We start from the raw sequence: 21,219 nt of genomic DNA, 5'->3' as shown, positions 1-21,219 counted from the left end.
TTAACTAATCATGCAAATTAAGCATAATGATGGAAGTTGACTGAAATCTGCTTTATGGCACATATATGAAATAAAAAATACATTAATATTTTTTTTCGATTAAAGCTTGTAATACATTTTGAAGAAGCGACTTTGCAATTTTAGTATTTATCTCTGCAACTTAGCTAGGAACTTAGCATGAATGGAATTTTACATTTTTCAATGTGTGGGGAAATCAATGTAATCCTGTAAAATGGTTTTTTTTTGGCTTTTTTTAAAACCATTTAAAAAAAAAACGCATGGTTTTTTTAAAAAAAAAACAATTGGTTTAAACCATGGTTTAAACCAACGTGGTTTAAACCAAACAACTCTGCTGTCGTCTGCGCATTTTGCGTGATTTTAATTGTCGGAAAATAACCAGAAAATCGGGAAGATTTTAAATTTTTTATTGCCATCTTGTGTTTAGTAACAAATAAATGTTTGTTATTATTTAAAGCAAGATTTTAAAATAACTTTCAATTTTCATTCTTTGCTTTGCTTTCAAGATAAATTGAGAATTGGGATGGTTGTCAAGTTTTGGAGTGTGTCATTTTGTTTTTGTTGGAAATATTGCTTCCTTGTCAAGCATGGGGAGGAATCAGAATTATAAGAAAGATATAGAAGAAAGTTTCATGATGGCCAGAATACACTTAGTTTCATTATGTCTATAACTTTTTATTCGTTTGAACTCAGCATTAAAACCTTGTTTCTTGTTGTTGTTTTTTATTATTATTTTTTTATATTAGACCTATTCCATATTAAATTTTGCATTGTATTCAGCTCTTTTGCACTAAGTCTTATTACATTGTTTGCATTTGTTAGTCTACCATTCTCAGACTTCCTTACATGAAACACTTAGTTTTTTTCTGTGTTCAGTAATTCAGTCTTTCTTTTTTTTTTTTCTGCATCCTTTTTGCACATAATGCATTCTTAAATTAAGATTGTTGGATGAATTGGTTTTATTTCATTTTTTTTTCAGAAAATATATGTCCTTTTTTGCTCCAAATATGCATTTTAAATTATATATTTTTTTTCCCTCTGAATGACTGAACTTAAGCATTGTTTTTCCCCCTAGCTCTTGGAGACTCCAACTACATAAAGTTTTGCCTTTTTGGACGTCTTCTTGAAAAAAGGTTAAAAACTTTGTCTGCTAAGCCTTTCTATCCAACTGGTTATGGAGATGATGCATTCGGGTATTTATTTTACTTTTTCAACTACATAAACTAACATGTCATTGAAAACTCTGCTTCAGTTTTGTATTCAAACTCTAAAATGTTCCCTCTGTTTAGTTATATATATTTTTTGGAATATTGATTAAGTTGATTCCTAACTTGGGAATTTATATGTCTAATTAGTTTGAAATAAAAATTTTAGCCTTGGGTTATCTGGAGTACTAAACAAATTATTTTTGATTCTGTAATGTAAAGAATAAATAACTATTTTATTGCTTTCCCAATTGCAAGAAAGATTCTACTCAAAACAGAATAATTTTTCTGGAGATGTCCTGAAACTTTTTAACCATTATTTTGTAATTAACTATTATTTTATTTTTTAAATCATTTTATCACACTAATAGATGTTTAAGGTTATGTAATCTTATTAATTTAATGTTCTTTTTAAATATATGTACAGTTATGTGCAATTAGTGTAGGATTTTAAAATACAAAGCACAAAAATGACCGCCAACTACAGGCGCTCTACCCAGCTAGGTAGGTCATAGTCAATTCATCAGTCCCTTGTTAAGATCAATAGATGTGGTAAAGCTATCTACCCCCCTTTGCTCATTATAACATTTCTACAACCTGAGCTTACTCTTGGTTATTTTATGGGAAAAAAAAAAATTTTTTCTAGATGTCTTACATTTGTTTTATGTAAATAAACAACTAAATTACTAACGTGTAATTCGTAAGGATTTTTTTTCTTTTTTTACACGGTTTTACACATAGCAAACTTTTAGATTTTGATTTACATAATTTAGGTTATTCATCGTAATAATATAGTTTCGAATAACTGTCCTTTTCTGAACCTTTTTTTGGTACATTGCAAATCTGTATAAATAAAACAAAGATTATATGTGTGTGTATATATGTGTGTATGTTCCTTACACAAACCCACAGTTTATATCGGATCTCGACCTAATTTGGCAGGGAGGTACTTGGGCACTCGAGAAGGAATGCAGAAGGATTTACAAACGTCAAAGAAGTGTCAAACTGTTTGAATTTTAGTTTTAAGACCCAAAAATGGCATTGTTCTAATATGAGGAAGAAAACTGCTTGCAAAAATTAGAATAAAATATCTATAAAAACCCCTAATTTATCTTCATCAAATAAAATTTGTTCCAATGTTCCAAGGTAGTTAGAACGAGAATTATAACTGCTTTTAACTAATTTCCTGCTAAAATATAGGTGAGCCTCAATTAGAAATTCATTGTTGATCACGGTTTTTGTTGAACAAAGCTTTTATTAAAATTTGTAGCGTGAAGAAAATTCAAGCACTGGCTTTTGTTTTGAGGCTTTTCCTGTAGTCTGGAGGATTTAAAATTTTTCCTTTTTAGTTATTTTTCTGCAATCTGTCTAAAAATTTTAGTTTTTTTTCAAGCCTGATTGTTGAACACGCATCACTCAACATAACTTTTATTTTCGAGGTAGACCGTGCAAAGCCGGGCAACACAGCTAGCAATGAAAATATAAACAATAATCCATTTCTTTTACTCAGTTTAATACTTTTTGTGCCAGAGCAGCCAATTTTTCAGTGTTATAAGTTCATTTTTATTATTAAACTAGTATGTTGTGGCCATCACGAAACTTTCTTCTATATTTTTCCTTTTTCTGATCCCTCCCCATGCTTGACGAGGAAGCAATATTCCCAACAAAAACAAAATTACACATGCAAAAACTTGACGACCATCCCAATGTCTGAATTATTGTAAAAACAAAACAAAGAGCGAAAATTGAAAGTTACTTTAAAAGCCTTACTTGAATTAATTACAAATATTTTATTTATTAACAAACATAAGATGGCAACAGTTAAAAATTTTAAATCATTGAGATAATATTTCCGATCATTTCCATACAATTAAAATCACGAGAAATACGCAGACGACAATCTATTACGATTTATCTTTCTTATTGTTGCATTAATAAAACTATTTTTATTCGCAAAAAAAAAAAAAAAAAAAAAAAAAAAATCAACACCTCTTGGAGCGATTGGAGTCAAAATTGAAGCAAAGCCTGTTTACGTATGGATTCACATATATTCCAAATTTCAACCAGAACGTAGCATTACTTCTTGAGATAGGGCACTCACAATGGAAAAAAAGAACGGGCGATTGCGCTACCCCCTTTTTAGCTGTTGACACCAAAATAAAATCAGCTCTTATACCCACTAAGGGCTACTTGTCAAAAAATTTTTGTTTGATTCCGTTCGTTATTTCTTGAGATACAGCAGTCACAATTGACGACAAAAAACGTTCTATAGCTCAACCCCCCCTTTGAGTTATTGACACCAAAATTGAATCAGCACCTGCTCCTGTTAATGGCAACATATGGACCAAATTTTGTTTGTTTCCGCCAGTTACTTCCTGAGGAATAGCAAGCACGCGTAACTCAAAAAACGTCCCATTGCTCCACCCCCCTTGGAGGAATTCGCGCCAAAAACTAATGGGCACAAGTTCACATAGGGGCACATATGTGTACCAAATTTCGTTCGATTTCATGCGGTAGTTTTTGCTGTAGAGCGGCCACAAAAAACTGGTCACACACAGACGTGACACACATACATACACACACACATACATACACACACACATACATACATACACACACACACACAGACAGACAGACATTTTCCAAAAATAGTCGAAATGAACTCAGCACACCTCAAAACGTTCGAATCCGTCAAAATTCGAAATTCGAAAATTTGCACGAATCCAATACTTTCTTCTATATATTAGATATAGAAGAAAGTAAAAAACAGGGTTTAATTTCTAACAAAAGAAGCGCAGAAGCCCTATATTCTTCTGAACTTATTTTAATGCATAAATAGCTTAAATTCTATCTAATGCCTGAAAATTCACATCAAATTGAGGGGTAGAGGAACCTGAACTCCCAAGCAAAGCACTGTAAAAGTATGATGAAAAAATCGTAAAACCACTAAAGCTATAATTTGATACTTATTCTCTCTTTCAGAATTGAAACAGCTGTAGACCCTTGGATTAGAAATCTTTGGCCTGCCTTGCATCAACAATTGGGTTTAAATTACAAAAATGAATCAAATTTTACAACATCTGAAGATTTTATGAGCATCATTGATCAGTGTAAATCCATAAGCATGTCTTTAAATCATCAAATACCCCACAGTTGTTCTGATGACTGTAAAATTACTTGTACTTTATGTACAGTCATAAAGGATTTCAATCCTGAAAAGGTTCAAATTCCAAAATTCCCATCTCCTAGCCTTACTGTTACATTTGAGGATGATTTGGTAAGTGTTCCCTTTTAACTGAAAATGTAGCAATTTTTAACAAATAAATGTCTGTTATACTTTTTACGTTCAAATTCAGAAGAAGCCATTTTAAAATTTAGAGGTTTAACAACTGCCATCTTTGAGCTAGATTTAGTTATTTCTCTGCACGTATTGAAATCTATCATTATTGATATTTAAATAAAACAAGAGTTGTTGGTTTTATTGTGTGAGTAAAATCAGGGTTTGTACGCTCCTTCAAAAAACTCCTCCAATACTCCTTCCTTTAGAAATTTTTTTGGAGGGCCCTTCAAACTCCTTCATTTGTGTTTTAACTCCTTCAAAACTCCTTCTTTTTTAGTTCAAGACTGCATAAATGTTCCTCTATAACAGTAACATAAAATACTTCAACCATCGACAACTTAAGGGTCGATCGGTATAAGGGTGATTTTAATGTAGTAATTTCATATATTTATTTTTTTTCATCAAGGGGTGATTTACAAATTGATCATAGAAGTCATAAAAGTTGAAGGTAAAAATACTATTAAAGGACTAAGACATTTCATAAGTGAAGTAAAACATGTTTAATTGGTGCTTGGCATTTTTTTCAAGTTTTATGATTCCTCCACCACACTCTCAGCAGCAAAAGTCAGTTTGTCTAATTATTATTCAAATGTTTAAAAATACTTAAATAGATGTACTATATTAAGTGATCGTGTCAAAAAAAACAATTGTTTAATTAATTAGCAGTTATGATATTGTAAAAAGGGTCATCCACAAGTGATGTCATGCCTTGAGGGGGAGAGTGGTTAATAAAATTGTGACAAGGAGAAGAGAGAAGGTGACAAAAAGGGACATCACACTGTTAGTATAACAGTGCATTTATAAAAATTATGACATGTGACAAGAGGAGTAAGTTAAAGTGTGATACTTTGTGACAAAGGGGGAAGGGGTCAGATGTGTCGAAAAAAGTGTGATATCATCACATTGTTTCTAGACAGCCCATTAGCACTCCTTCAAAATCTCATTTTACTCCTTCAAAACTCCTTCATTTTATTTATAAAATTGAGTATGAACGCTGAAAATATTCTGTTTCTCTAAAAAAATAATGTTTCCAAAAAATATCTAAAAGCAAAAAATTGACCTAGGTTTCATCACAGCTGTTATTTTATTTTTATGCACATATTTTCTCGTTTTTTCAGGTGCATAGATTATGTTTTTACAAGCATTGTAGGGTGAAATATATGCAAAATACATTCAGTCTTAGATTCGTCTCACAACTTCCACCCATATATTTAATGATACTTTCTTAGCTGTTAGCGTGGTGTGAAAAAATTAGCTACTTTGATGTATTGATTGTGTAAATAGAATTCGGCATGGTGTAAAATTATAAAGTTTTTAAGTAATAAGAAGAGAAGATATTAATAATTAGGAATTTGACGATCTCTATCAATTGGCGTCAAATTTCTGTCCCTCTGTTGGATATTTTAGCTTTGCATATGTAAAAAAAAGATTAGGGAAGTAACATAGTCCCATAGGATTACCAACAGAGGATAAAGGTTTGCCAAAATAAATTGTTATTGCTCCCTATTATCAAAATACCCCCAATTAAAAAATACTATTTTTGGCTCTTTGGAAGGTGGGGGGGGGGGGGGAGAGAGAGAAGAGTTCATTTTATGGGAAAGAAAAGAAAATTCATAAACAAAAAATTAAATATTTAAATGGTGTAATTTCAGTTAGACCAAACTTTACAATTTTTATATATATATTTTATTGTTGCTTATTTGGTTCATTTATTTATTTGTGCTTGAGAATATTTTAAGAGATGGGGTTTACTCATATTAGTGTATCAAAATATGTTGTCATTATTAAGTTGGCTGCAAGGAAAAATTATATTTGTGCACTCTTAGTATTAATTTTGAAAGTGATATGTGTTTAAATATGTTTCTTGTATTTTTTCCTGTAATAAAACATTATATTTTGTGTAATCCAATTTTTTACCATCCTGTGGTTGCGCAAACTTGCAGCTTAAATGAACAAAATGAGATAACAAAACAAGGTACTAAAAGAAAAGAAAATATTTCTGATTTTTGTCTTATTTAACATTTTATTTTATCTTTTGTCAAAAAATATACTTCTAGCATTTTAGAAATCCCTATCATCACCATAATTATTGCTGTTATTTGAATTGCTGGTTAGATACCACACCAGCTGGTTAGATTACCACAAATTATCTTTTTTTTTTTTAATTTCTATTTATCAATTTTGAATCAAAAACCAAACCCAGTGGCAAGCCCATGGGGGCCAAGACTGACTGTGCCCATCTCAGTCTTCCTGACCAAGGGCTGGATCACATAGAAAAGCTAAATTTAAAAATTGAAACAATTTCTAGAATCATTATTTTTATCATTTATGGTTCTTAAATTTATATAGTAAACTATATGTTTAATTATATACCTTTCTTAATACCCTATTTATCTCCTGAAAAGAATTTCATAACCATATTTAAAAATGATTTTAGGAAATTTTTTAAGCACAATGTTTACTTTGTTTTGCAGGAAAATCTAGTCGAATTCGTTCCAGACGAAAGTGTTCTGGTTTCATCATCGTCGGGTCTTTTAAAAGCTGATCTTATTTCTGCAAAAAAACTGACTTTTGGAGAAAAGGTGAAAAGAACTCTTGAACTAACATTGGAATTTCAGGTACACTATAATGTTACATATTTATTAGACATATATGTGTATATTTTATGTAACATCAAGGTGAGATTAACATATTGAAACAATTATTTATAAGTTTAAAAAAATTAAGCTATTAAATAGCTGCTTTGAGACTGGTCTCATCAACAGTGGAAGTCTATAGTACAGCTGTCGACAACCGGTCAATCTCGGGCCTACTTTCAGTCGATCGTGACAATATTTCTCCCTTGGTTTCCCCATTTTCTGAAACAAATTTAGGTTTAAGGTTCGGACTATATGAAACCTTTCCAAACTTTTATGGTCGCTATTTTATCAATTTTAAAACAAGCAATATATTTAGAGGTGAAAATATTTCTATGTGAGTTAACAATGTTCACGTAACATTATTTTATCAAATTGAAGCAACTATTTAATTAGTAGTAAAGTCTATTTTGATAAGATTTTGCCTAAAATTTGAAGACAGCATAATCTCAATTTAACCGTGAATGCAACACATGAGTATTTACCCCCCCCCCCCTCTCTCCAAGTCGATCTTCGTATTCACCCAACTTGGAAAGTAGATCTTCAGTCAATTTAGGTTGCTGACTGCTGCTCTAGTACATTAGTACTAGAGATGCAACATCAGTTATAAAATGTTGATGCTTTGAAGCATCAATGATATCAATACTGCTGTGCTAAGAGCAAAAGTTGTATTTGCAGCTGGGCTCTAACAAAGAAACTGCTATTTAGAGTTTTACTCTCCTCTATATATTTGATTCAAATTCCACTTCTTCAGAGTTTTTTAAAAATATTTCCCCTTCACAAATGACAATAAAATATTGCATATAGGTAAAACATGCTATAAAGAACCACCTCGTGACAGTAATTTAGTTTTAACAAAAAGTGTAGGTACGACTTTTGTGCATAGCACGGCATAATACATTGTTCCTAAAACATTGATATTTTGAAATTTGAGTTCTGTAGCACCACCCTTTTTATGTATTTTTAAGCCTTATTACAACTTAAATAAATGCTTTTGTGGGATAAGTAAATTCGCAGCATAAATAATATTAATTAATAAATAACATTTCCCAGCAATCTGAACAAAGTAGATGATAATAATAATAATGGTATCTTTTATGAGTTATTAAAATCACCTTATTTTCAAATCAAATATTACTTAGGAATAATTAGCTGATGTGTATACAGTGAAACTTGGCTAAGTCAAAGTTGTGGAGACAGCAAAAAAAAAATTCGTGCTATCAAAATTTCGGCTTATTGAATACGAAACCAGATTAAAATAAAATACTTTCACTGAAACTCATTAAATTTATAATATGGGCAAAGCAGTGAAGAATAATGTAACAAAAATAATAAATACTTTTCACAATCAAGTTATAATATAATTATAAAAATTGAAGAGTTTGTATGGGTTGGAAACAAAATTACATTACTAATATAGAATGTTAAAAAAAAAATTCACTTATCCAAAAAAGAAAACATTATTTAAAAAAATATTTATATGTAATCAAAATTCCCTCTGAGAAAAAATTTGTTCTTTCTTTAAATAATCCTCTGATACTTATAAAACATACCAAAGAGGCTGTAGGGAGCATTCGGGCGGGATTCTATGAAAATATGCATCACATCTGCTGCTCTTTTTGCTCTGTTAATCAAATTATTCGAGTTTTTTTAAGTTGTTGAAAGTGTCCTTGGATGCTCACCAAAATTCAATACAATTTCCTTCTTTGCTACACCAGAATCAAATTCAGCCTTTTCTCACAAGCTCAAAATGTTTAATTTTGTCTTAGCCATGTTTTAAGTTCTATCCCATACGTTCAAGTAAAATTGAAGGGCTGGGGGGAAGACTGTGATATGCTATATGATATGAATTTTTTTGTTAGGTCAAAAACCAACTTTAGAAAAATTCTACAAATGTTTTTTATAGGTACAGTGGCACTTGCTAAAGTGACCACCTTGGTAAAGTGTCCATCTTATTAAAGTGATCATCTTCAGAAGAAGAATAAATTACGTTACATACATTATTTAATGTAAGCAATGTATTTTAATATGTTAAAACATAGACTTCATCTTGATATTGTTAGGAAATATTTTACTAATTACTTAATGTCTTTTGTGCACTCTAGCACATTGACAAATGATTTTTCATCTGCCAGTTTTTACTTTTATTTGACCTTTGGCTTGTGGCAACCACCTATTTATTTGCCCTGTAGTTTTGTCCTGTTTTGTCGTTTTCTCTGTTAATGACAAAATGGGAATAAAGAGCAATCTAAAATTAAATTTTGGTGTATTTACATTTTTTATAATAAGCCTTTATTGTAAACATTTTCCTTTGTGTAAAAGTGAAAAAGAGGACTGAAATTTATAATGATTTTGTGTTTCTAATTAATTTTTAAGGAAGAAGCTATATCTTATCAACCTGGAGACTCCTTTGGTTTTATTTGTCAGAACTGTGATACTGAAGTAGATGCATTGATTGACAGGTATTATTTATCTTGTTTCCGTAGTTAAGTTAGCACTATAACTTTAGCACTGTTATTTTGCAGCGTGTCCCTGTCTACCTGCAAGACCTTTTTTTTGCAACGGTTAATCTCACATGCATACTTTCAATTGCAAAAATGTCAAAATAAGGTTAAGAGCTAAGATATTGAAAGTCTGAAGCAAAGAAAAGAAAATTAGTGATATACAAAATCTAACTTTTTATATGAACTTTAGTTCTCCTAACTCAGCGTTTCTCAAACTTCTTTGATCCGCGGACAGACAAGAGCTTTTGAAAAAAGTCGCAGACTGCTGATGATTTTTCTTCTTTTATTTTGTTTATTTATTTATTTATTTAAAAAAACTTGCATTTGTGGATTGTTAATTATATGAATTTTTAACAGACCACTGAGGTTTTTTCTTTTTTTGTTCCTTTTTTTAGCAAAAAAAAAAAAAAAACTTTCGACTCAAGAACTCTTAGGAAAATTTTTTGTGAATGGCTGAGATTTTTTTTTTTACAAATATTAATAATAATAATAAATGAATTAATAAATATACAAACAAAACTTTACTGGGTATGAAAAAAACTGTTGCAGAAGAGAATTTAATGTTAAAAATGAAGTTCGTAATTATATTAATAGTTATTCATAAGTACTAAGCACTGCTGAAAAGTAACTTATACTTTGAAAATCAATCACAAAACTCACATAAAAGATTCCATGTTAATATTATGAATAGGGTTTTCTTATTTTGAAAAAAGAAAAAAAAATAACATGAACAAGCAAAAATCAATGTGGACCATCATATTTTTTTGGGGAACGGTGCCGGTCCGAAAAAAATTTCTGCTTTAACTTATATTTAGGAAAAATATCTCCTTTGAAAAATAATTCCTACAAAGGATTTAAACATTTGCAACTAAAACTCAAAGATAAATTAGATTTGAAAATTTTAATTGACCATGCAGAAAGTGAGAGTGGAACTTATCGCTCTTTCAGGAGAAAAACAAGCTAAAAAAAATATTTATATTTTTCACTGCTATTGAAAAATTGATGCAAATGTTGTGCTTTGATGCATAAAAACTCTACAAAAGTATGTGCAATTTGAAAAAACACCCCTATGCATACATATAATTGTATACCCTTGTTAGGTGCTATATTTGTTTTTTGTCTTAGTGAATGTTGGACTAATGTCAGACTTTTTATGCTGGTCATTTTTCAATGAAGAGTGTTTCTCTAAATGTAAGTTTGGGGACCTAGGATCCATATAAAATATTAGATTTCATATTTTTTCGCCAATTTTCCTTTTCGCTTCAGACTTTCAATATCTTAACTCTGCTCCGAAGTTTGACCATTTTTGAAATTGTAAGTATCCGTCTAGAACTAACAATTGGGAAAATAGAGGTCTTGCAGTTTAAATGGAGACATGCTGTATAAGTAAATTATTCATTTAGGTTTTGTATTGCATTCTAAATTTGACTACTTTAAAATCAACTTTTCAGAGAAATTCAGTTTTGTGTGTGTAAAAGCTCAAAATCATTCAATTGAGAGAAAACTGATGAGATTAAGTAGCAATTATTTTTTTTTAATGTAATGGGATTAATGTTTTGCTCTATATTCTATATTGATATATAAATAATAACACTTATGTTACTGTATCATGTATATATTATCAAGCATATTTGTGATGATTCAAACAAAAGAACACTGTTGCTCTTTAAAATGATTTCAACAATTATGTGTCTGAAAAAAACTATATAAGTGCTTTATTTATTATCTTTAAACTTTCCAATACATGTATTAACCTTTTCAATCACTACTGAGATACAAAAATAGTTTTTCTATGCTGGAAAACTTTTGTAAAAAGCTCTATGACCTCATGTTCTTTAAGCAAAAACAGTTAGTATACATATTGTCCTAGCCATATAAAGAAGGTTAACATTTTTTTTTCCAGCTACAAGCTTAAAATTCATTAATGTTCTGTGATTTATTCTGTAATTTTATGAAAGGTTGCTTTTGTGTATGCGTATATGTTATTTTTTCTTCTCATAACCAGTTTTTTCTCTGTTGCTTCTTTCTATGGCATATAAATTTTATGTATGTGCTATGTACACTTGTTTTTTTTTTTTTTTTACCACCATTAAAAAAATATCTTCTTAATCAAGCTGATACTAAGCAATAATAATAAATTTTCTTGTTCTTATCACTGAATATATCTTGTATTTCCCTTCCATAGGTTAAAGTTACAGCAGTATTCTAATTGTTCTACCAAAATATCACTGCATCCTAATTGTACCAATAAGAGGAAACTTCCAACTCATATTGCATCACAATTATCATTGAGAGATATATTTTTGCATTGTGTTGAAATTCGTTCTGTCCCTAAAAAGGTACATATTTAATTCATTATCATTTTCAATGATCACTTACTCTTTATTAATGGTTAATTTTTTTTAAATACTTTTAATTTGCAAAAAAGAATTTTAGGCTCAGATCTAATCATTCTCTTGGTATTGAACTTTGTTGATGTTATATTATTGTAATCAGGGGCAGGGGCATCACAAATGACTTTTCTGGGATCCCCTTCATATTGTTTACCCTTATATTTCACCCCTAGTCTTAAAAATATCGGGCCCCCCTTCAGACTCGAGCACAGGCCAGCAAGTGTCACTTCTCCCTCTCTGTGCACGCCCCTGATCAGGGGTGCTCTCAACTTAAATTTTTGGAACGTACGTAATTTTCAGTTTACCAAATGAAACTCTTTAGTTTTACTTAGAGTGCCTTGAATGATCAGAGTGACGACAAGCACCCCCCCCCCCCCTTGAGAAGCGGGGAAGCGCCTCTGTCCGCCAGAGGGCATCTTGACGAAAGTCTCGTAGACTTAACATAGGAAGATTGGATGGGTCTCAGAAAAACGCTTTTTTTGTGAACAATCAGTTTTGTACTGACATTTCACCTTATGTCTCAAGTGCATAAATGTATAGGCTATCACTTTTTATCATTTTTGGAACTCTAAGAGAGAAATTGATTTAATTATAGAGCATTGATCTTAGGATTTTGGATTCCTATAGTGTTGGCAGGCTTTTTGGCTTCACTAACGTTGCGGCAACCATTCTCCGCTTCAGGAACGTTTGATTTTCAAGTTTTAGAAGTTGGTGATGCTTGTAAACGGTAATATTTTTACTCAAATGAAATAATTATCTGAGAATAAAATGCATCTTGGTTGTAAGAAAAAGAAGTATATATTAGTTATTATATGGAAACTATTTAAAGTTTGTTCTATGAAGCTGCTTATTATTTATGATTCATTATAGAGAAAATTGAAACTGGTGCACATTTTTATTGTTTCCACACAGAATCCATACGGGAGAAGGGGAATATGAAACTCGATTCCAATAACTCGCAGTGTGAATGCTCACAATTAAATAAGTTTAAAATTAATTTAAATCATTCATATTCATAGTGTGGGGTATATCTTAAAGTACGCAAATTCAACTCAGTATTTTTCATACTGTTTCGAAAAAAACTCAAGGAATTAGTATCTTTTCATGAATTTAATGCATCATTAAACCACCATTTCGTAAAACATTCAACTTTACGCAAATTTGCAGTTATCTAGTTGTAGCATTCAGCTGACGATATACTTTTATTTTTTCTAATTTCTTCGGAAATAAAAGTTTTTTTTTTAAATATACGTTGCGATAACCATTCGAAGTGAATTGTTTATTTTGTTTAGAATTTGTCTGCATTTATACAGCGGAAAACTATAAATGAATTATTTTATCAAGAATTCTCAATTCAACATTTTTAAAACAGTACATTTCAGTTATCTATAGCTAATAGTTTGTTATGATCTTTTCAATTCTTATTTTCGTAAAAATTGGATAAAGCAGAAATTAATTAAACTTATTCGTATGCATGTATCTGTACCTGGGAGGGAGAGGGAATTTAGTCACAAAAACAAAGCCAAGAGACGAGTTAGAAATTTTTCTTTTCTGATAACTTTTATTACTCGATTGGATTGCCATTTATGAGCTTATAGGATGAAAATTAGTTCATTGAAATCTTCGCATATAATTTCTCTTGAACTTCTAAATAGATTTTAAAATGTTGAGTAAGATAGTACAAAAATCTCGATCTTGAATCGGGTGATTTGCCTTGAACCGCCCAGCTACAGATATATTATGTTTCCTAATTTGCTTCAAGAGGAACTTTTTTTATTGCACGTTACAATAAGCAGTGGAAATTCATTATTTATTTTTCGAATTTTCTCTCGTTGTAAAACAATTATCATAGCTTTTTTTTTTCAAGAAGACTCATTTTTAACCCCGACAAACAATGGAAGGGGGTTATAAGTTTGACGTGTCTGTGTATTTGTGTATCTATGTGTCTGTCTGTGGCACTCTAGTGCCTAAACGGATGGAAAGATTTTGAAAAAAAAAAAACTTGTTCGAAAGGAGAACTGATCGAGAGTGTTCTTAGCAAGGTTGCATCTTTGGATGACATTAATTAAGGAAGATATTAATTAAACCAGTCTAAAAGGTTTTTCGCAATTTTTGAAGTGAAAACATAGTTTAAAAAAAATTTAATTTAATACTAAAATAAAGAGAATTTTTTTCCCACGTCTGATAGAATGTGTTTGGAACTTCCATATTTCATAGAATTCGAATTATAACATTTTTTAAAAGCAGATTTTAATAACGACTAAGCCTTTATTCACGCGATTGATAAACTAATTCATTGTTGGCCGACAAAGAAATTAAAAGCAATGATTTAAAATGATATTTTAATATGTTGCCAGTTTATATTCAATAGCAAATAAAATACTTGACATCGATTTTTAATAATATAAGGCTTTTAAAAGGATTTTCAATTTTCCCTCTTGATTCTAAAGTTGAGACTCAGTCGGGGGTTTTTAAAATTTTTAATTTTTAAAGTAATGGTCTTCTTCTCTGATTCGTTTCTCTTGTAAAAGTTAAAATTTGTCATTTACTTTGTTTTCATTCACGCACACATAATATGTAAAGAAAATGGTGATGTTGCATATCATTTTCAATTCTTTTTCTTAGAAAACTTATGTATGTATTTGTTTTTGGCGGATAAGTGAAAAGAAAGAATGGAGAGCAACTCAGTAGCCTTTGCGAAATGCTTCAGAAACTGAAGTCACGTCAACTGCCAAAACCGCGATAACGATTCACACTTGGTGGCAAATCCCCAAACTCAAAATTTTCTCTCATTGCATCTGGACAAAAGTTGCGGCTGTGCTTGCGGGGGGGGGGGGGAACACCGCTGTTGTCGCCTGTTGTCGCCACTCTGTTCCTCAAGGCACTCTAGTTTTACTGAATGATCAAATATGACCGTGTACGCATACATACTTATATCTAATTTTAAGAGACCTTTCAAAGAATAGCAATGTCATCCAAATTTCTTGAATCATAAGACAAAATTTGCCAAACAAGGAAAGTTCTGGGAATGTTTAGGAAAATTAAAAAACATGCTAAAACTTATTTCTTTAATTTTATTATCTTGCAGTTTTGTTTCTGTAGTTATTTATGAAAACTGCTTTGTATTTACTTTCCCCCCAATGAAATGAATGTCTTATTTTGTATATTTAGAGATTTTATTTATTTATTTATTTTTTAATTCAGTATCATTAATATATTTTGAGAATCACTTTGCATGAATATTAAAGTGGACAATTCCAATTTAAAGAAATAAAATACTTCTCAACATTCCAGATACTACTTCGGATATTAGCTGAATATACTGAAGATGTTCAAGAGAAACTGTGTCTTCTGTATATGTCTTGTGCATCAGGTTCTCAGTTTTACTCTGATTTCGTCAGGAAACCTTCATTATGCATTCTGGATATTTTGTCAATGTTCAAGACATGTTACCCTCCTGTTGACAGGTTGATAGGTAAATACGTTCTTATTCTTCAATGGAAATTTAATTTTGAATGAATGTAATAAAAAGCAGTAACTATATTTTCCTGCACATAATCCACGGATTATCTATTTAAAAGTGTGAAATTAATGAGGTGCGGATTATACACTGCTGCGGGTTATCTGTGTTTTTTCCCCTCAATAGCAACGCATTGAACCTCAATATTTACAGCTGTAATTGCCAATAGAGATTGTTACAGTGCCTGTATGTTGTTTATTTTACATAGCTTGAATGTTCTTACTTGATTCAGGCTATGTAAAATAAACAACATATAGTAAAGGAAAAAGCCTTCATTGCACAAGATTAGACCATTTGCTCCATTCTTACTTTTTGTCTTCAAGTAATTAGCGTACTATAATGGAAATTTCGAAAAGAAATCATTATTTTTTATACTAATTTTGAAAATACCTTAAAAGTTATTACTTTAGTTGCTAAAATTGTATTTCAAATCAAAACTTCATTTTTTTGCATTGTATTACCCACGGATTATATGAAGTTTTTTTCTTCAGGACAATTTTAGGACCTACAGAGTACATGCCGCCATAGATAATATATAGGAAAATATGTACATCCAATATGTTTCTTATATTAGATAAACTTATTCAAATTTTCATAGATATCTATAATATTTTGTAATAGCTGTTTTTAACAATCTACAATTTGTATTAGGTAAAAATTTGTTTTTCTTGCAAATCCTTTTTGAACAGTACCAGACTTAATTATTATTATCATTTTATTTCCAACTCATTATTGAAATTTATGATAAACTTATTACTATTACAGAACACCTTCCACCACTAAAACCAAGATTTTATTCTGTTGCCAGGTAAGATTATAACTATTGTTTTTCTTATTAGTAATGTAGGGCCTCTTTGAAGTCCTGTAATTTTTGTTAAAGATTTCCTAAGACTTCTAGTTAATAAAAGTATATTAAAAAAATATCTGAAAATTTAAAACTGCAGTGAGCAACTGGCAGATTGCGCCCAGGTCTGGACTGTGGAAGGTCAAAAACTGCACCACCAAAAATGATTTGCAGGTATAAATTATGCAAATAAATTATTTAAAAATATTTTTACTTAGGCAACAATATATTTAGGTGCTACTTTTATCAAGTTTTCTAGTATTATGGTAGTAATTGCCTGACTTATTAAGTTTTTAATGGTTAGTGTAGAATATGAGACTTTTTCTAGACCTCGAAAAAAATTTAAAAGTATCTGGACCCCAGCTTTAATTACTTGCCGACCCCTGGTTTAGAATATATCTGTCTACTATTAATGCAGCCGAAGTTCACTTTCTGGATTATGAAATACTGTGTTGGGATTAACAATTCATGTGTTAAAACAGAGGATTCTGGGAGTAAGGAATCATTGAAATGAGAAGAATCCATAAAAATGTCTGTCCCACCTGATTCACAAATAGAGGACAAAAAGATGTTAAATCTGATCCATTTTTAAGCTAATTTATTTCTTTGTGGCAATAAAAGCAAAGGTGGAGAGGGCTGACATTGCAATAGAAATGGAAAGATTGTCTTCTTCCCTCTGATTTCCAGTCTGTGCTGCTGGATTTAAGTTATTTTAATTTGTTAAAAGTAGAATATTGCCATTTTTGTTTAATAGAAAATGATAAAGAAAAGTATTTTTTCACTTCAAGACTAATGAATAGTTCTTAAAATCAAGTCCTTGTCTGTATATACATACATATATGTAAATATTATCATACATATATATATATATATATATATATATATATATATATATATATATATATATATATATATATATATATATATATATATATATATATATATATATATATTATTTATTATGACCATTGTATTTATATTATAACTGTGCCCTCGTAGTTTATGTGATAAAACTAAACTTGACTGATTTTAATTGATTTTTCAACTGCAAACTCTTGGTTTTTTTTTATATTTTTTTCATTAGAATTTTTGTTAAATTTATTTACAGTATAACTTTGATTTAACAGTACTCGATTTAATGATTTCCTCAATTTACTGACACATTTCATTAATACAGATTTGACTGTATTAAATGTCTATGCTCCTCGATTTAACAATATCCTTAATTTAACAATAACTTTTTCCGATTCCTTGACAATCGTTAAATCGAGGTTATACTGTACAGTAGAACAAAGATTATCCGAGCTAATTAGGACCGCTAGTGCCTGGGATGTCGTAAATCTCGGTTAATAAAAACTTTGCATAATACTTACCAGGATCGCAAATTTTTTTCATGAATTAACTAAAAATACAATACAAGTTTTTAAAATAATGAAAATGAACACAAAAATTAATGCTTTACAGTTAAAACACTAGAATAAGAGAATAACTTGTATTAAATTTTTTAAAAAATAATTGACATTTCTTACAATGCCAAGTAAAATATTGAAAGATTCATTTAAAAAAAACACAAATTCCTATAAAATGTTTTTATTTTTAAATTCAAAATTCATTATTTCATAAAATTTACATTATTTTTTTAAAAAATAAACTTTACTAACGGTTCAGTTAACAGAGACCTCGGTTAATCAAACTTCTACTTTTTTTTTTTCCCAAGAAAATTTTTTTACTATTATTTTATTTTTTATTTATTTATTCAATTATTTCAGTTCTCCGTTAGAAAATCCTCAGCGCTTCAAAATAGTGTTCAATGTTTTGGAGTTTAGTAAAAGTGAAGGCAGAGCACAAGAGAGACATGGAGTTTGTACTGGCTGGTTGAATAAATTATCTAACAAGTTTTTGACAAAAGATGATTCTTCCGTTATGTCAACTATAGTAGATGGTGTTTCATCACTCTCATTGGACAACCAGGTTATTTTTCACATGAATCCCTTTAAACTTTTTTTTTAATCCTATTTTTTGTAAGAAAAAGCCCTTAATTGTGAAATATAGGCAATTCAAGTATTAAGTGATATATTTTACGGCTATGTAACTCATGAGTTAGTCTTACATCAGTGATAATTAAATGAAAGTGATTAGAATGCAGTAACTGCCACTAATACCGTATTACCCCGCAGTATCCAGCATGCCGCAAAACTCGGGGATCACAAGATTTTCAATACCACTTGCCTGGTCCTTTCTGGCGTACCGGAAAAATTGAGGTTAGGAAAAGAATAATACTATAAAAAATATATATTAGCTTAAAAATGAATATTTATTCCATACATATCTTATTAGTATTAATAAGTAGTTTTGTAAAAATATTTTTTCTAACAATAGCATTAATATTTTTTTAAAAATTAAATTAAAATTAAGTAAGCAAACATTTATGCAGTAAGTTACCGCTCCTCAACCAGTGCTAAAGAATTTACCATACTGCCGTGCTAAGCACAGATGTGGTATCTGCACATTTTATCAAAATTGAGTTATTGTCACCAGGTGGTCGTTAGTAATTTAATTTACCTAAATGTCAAGTTTTTTGGCGATTTGTGAACGCGAAATATTAAAAAAAGCTTTAAGAAAAAAGTCGTAACTGCAAATTTGCTTAGTTTGCTAAGGCAATTTGAACGTAAGTGACAAATACTAAGCCTTTAAAGTGGTATATGCGCAGTTACCACTTTTTTCCTTAGTAATTTGTAGATACGACTTTTATACCTTAGTAAAGCAGCATATTTAATAACGTAGCAGTTTATTGTAACAGAGTACTAAAATTAGTTTTATCATTAAATAATTGATACAGGTTGATAATAAAAACTAATACAACTTTGCGTAATTGTTAAAGTAAATAGTCAGCTTTTTCTATATAAATGTTTATTTAAAATGCAAATTCTGAAAATGAAATGCATAGAATATCTATCTTCATATCTAATTCTTTCATGCAAAAAAAAACGCATTTCATTCTACGGCCAGTAATATTTTTATTTAAGTATCGTCTGCTGCCAAAATTATCTTCATGCTCGGTAAAAATAAATCTAGAAAATAAAACATTATAAAAAACATTCTTTGAATACAAAAAACAGAAAATTGTTATGGGTTACAGTTTTAACTGTCCGGAGTTTTGAAAATGGTATCTTTCAGAAGGTAAATTCTGTTAGCTGTTTCGCTTTATTATGTTAATACAAATCTAAGTCCAAAGAAAGCAGATGTTTTCAGTATTATTTAATGATACATTGAGAGCGTTTGACTAAGCTATTTTTGTCGTATCTGTGCAGATACCCCTAAAACTGCCTAGTAATTGTCACTTACGGTGAAAATAGCTTAGTATATGAAAAGGTTTTGAAAAAAAAATTTGTCGTAACTACATTTATTAATATTGAATTAAGATTTTTACAAAAATACTCTCTTTCCGTTTTTAGATAAGTTATTAACGAAACAACTACCGCAAGTTGAGCATTTAATTAAGTCATAAATCAAAGAAACGAGTTGTAAAACTTTAATCATCAATTTCTCATTTTGAGCTCTACTGCAGATACCACATCTGTGCTTAGCACGGCAGCATAGCTATTCAATAAATAAAAATTAAACTTACGTCACTAAAAGGAACCTAAAATAATTTATTTTTAAAAAAAATTAACAAATCACTGTAACGGCGATTGCTTCTGATTTGATTACTTTATTGGCATATAATTAAATCCATTAATATTGACCTACCTTAAATAACAAGCATATATTATATGCAATACACTTTTTTTTTTTTTTTTTTTGAAAGAAGGTTATTTTCGGGATTTATTCGTTTTTTCCTTACAGAAATTAGAAAATTCGAATTTCTGGCATGCTGGTCAACCTCGCTTTTTTCCGGCATGCCAGATAAAACTGGGTAATACGTTAAAATCACTGGATTATAAAATCAGCCGTTTTGTAAAATCAAACTTTTGGAGAGCATATCATTGCCTCAGAGCAACACTAAAACATTTAAACCCAGGTATAACAGTATCCTACTCTTGTTCTGAAGTGACGATATGTTAAGACGGAAAATTTGAAAAAGATCGCTTGTTTTTCTTTCTTGTCTGAATAGCACCAGAATTTTCTTTATTTTTGAAATTTGAAAGCAGTGTAGCACTAAGATAACAGATTCCACATGAACAAAAAAAAAACTTCACATGTGGATTGCAGGTTTTTTCAAAGGGATTGAAGGAAAAGAAAGGGAATGAAGCAGCCAGTGGAGAACTGTGTCAGAGGCTTGTTGGTGCTGACTGTTTCTGCTTGGAGACCTGTTTTGACTTGCAGCCCTACTCACTGACCACCAAGTTTCAACCAGTTCACGCTCTTTCTGCTATGAGAGAGGTTGACAGTTCATTTTTATATTCATTTTAGTTCAAATTGTTGGCTAGCAAACATGCCTAAGTGTCAGATTCAATCAAAACTGCTTTATTAGAATGGCTCAAAAATGCTTGTGAGCGTAAAATTTCCGTTTCACGTGGAATCTTATTTCAGCAAGCTTAGAACTTTGCTAAATCTGTTTGGAGATTTGAATTTTAAAACAACAGGGTAATTCGATGGAAAGAGCAAAGCAACATTGTGTATGTAAACAGCATGGCGAGAAAAAAGATGCAGATTCTGCGTCAGCTGCGTATTGGATAAAAGATTAGTGGCCAACACTGATTAAAGATTACTGCTGACTTTTTGGTGCCAAGCAGTGTTGCTCTTGTAATACTTTCTC

General features: G+C 30.3%; 1 protein-coding gene across 2 annotated transcripts in view; it reads left to right on the top strand.

Annotated features, from left to right (window-relative positions):
- LOC129234243 (methionine synthase reductase-like) overlaps positions 1-21,219 on the top strand; it is a 45,922-nt gene that overhangs the window by 10,374 nt on the left and 14,329 nt on the right. The window contains exons 3-10 of one of the 2 annotated variants that reach the window (XM_054868224.1): positions 1,094-1,151; positions 4,206-4,500; positions 7,038-7,181; positions 9,576-9,661; positions 11,889-12,042; positions 15,391-15,571; positions 16,382-16,424; positions 18,230-18,431. In XM_054868224.1, the coding sequence (XP_054724199.1) occupies positions 1,094-1,151; positions 4,206-4,500; positions 7,038-7,181; positions 9,576-9,661; positions 11,889-12,042; positions 15,391-15,571; positions 16,382-16,424; positions 18,230-18,431 (1,163 nt within the window). Of the gene's footprint in view, positions 1-1,093; positions 1,212-4,205; positions 4,501-7,037; positions 7,182-9,575; positions 9,662-11,888; positions 12,043-15,390; positions 15,572-16,381; positions 16,425-18,229; positions 18,432-21,219 lie in introns of both variants that reach the window. The other variant, XM_054868223.1, reaches the window with a different exon arrangement.

The sequence above is a fragment of the Uloborus diversus genome, chromosome 1 (genome assembly GCF_026930045.1).
Source record: "Uloborus diversus isolate 005 chromosome 1, Udiv.v.3.1, whole genome shotgun sequence".
NCBI classification, from domain to species: Eukaryota; Metazoa; Arthropoda; class Arachnida; order Araneae; family Uloboridae; genus Uloborus; species Uloborus diversus.
The sequence above is the reverse complement of the archived record's forward strand: the minus strand, read 5'-3'. Positions and strand labels throughout refer to the sequence as shown.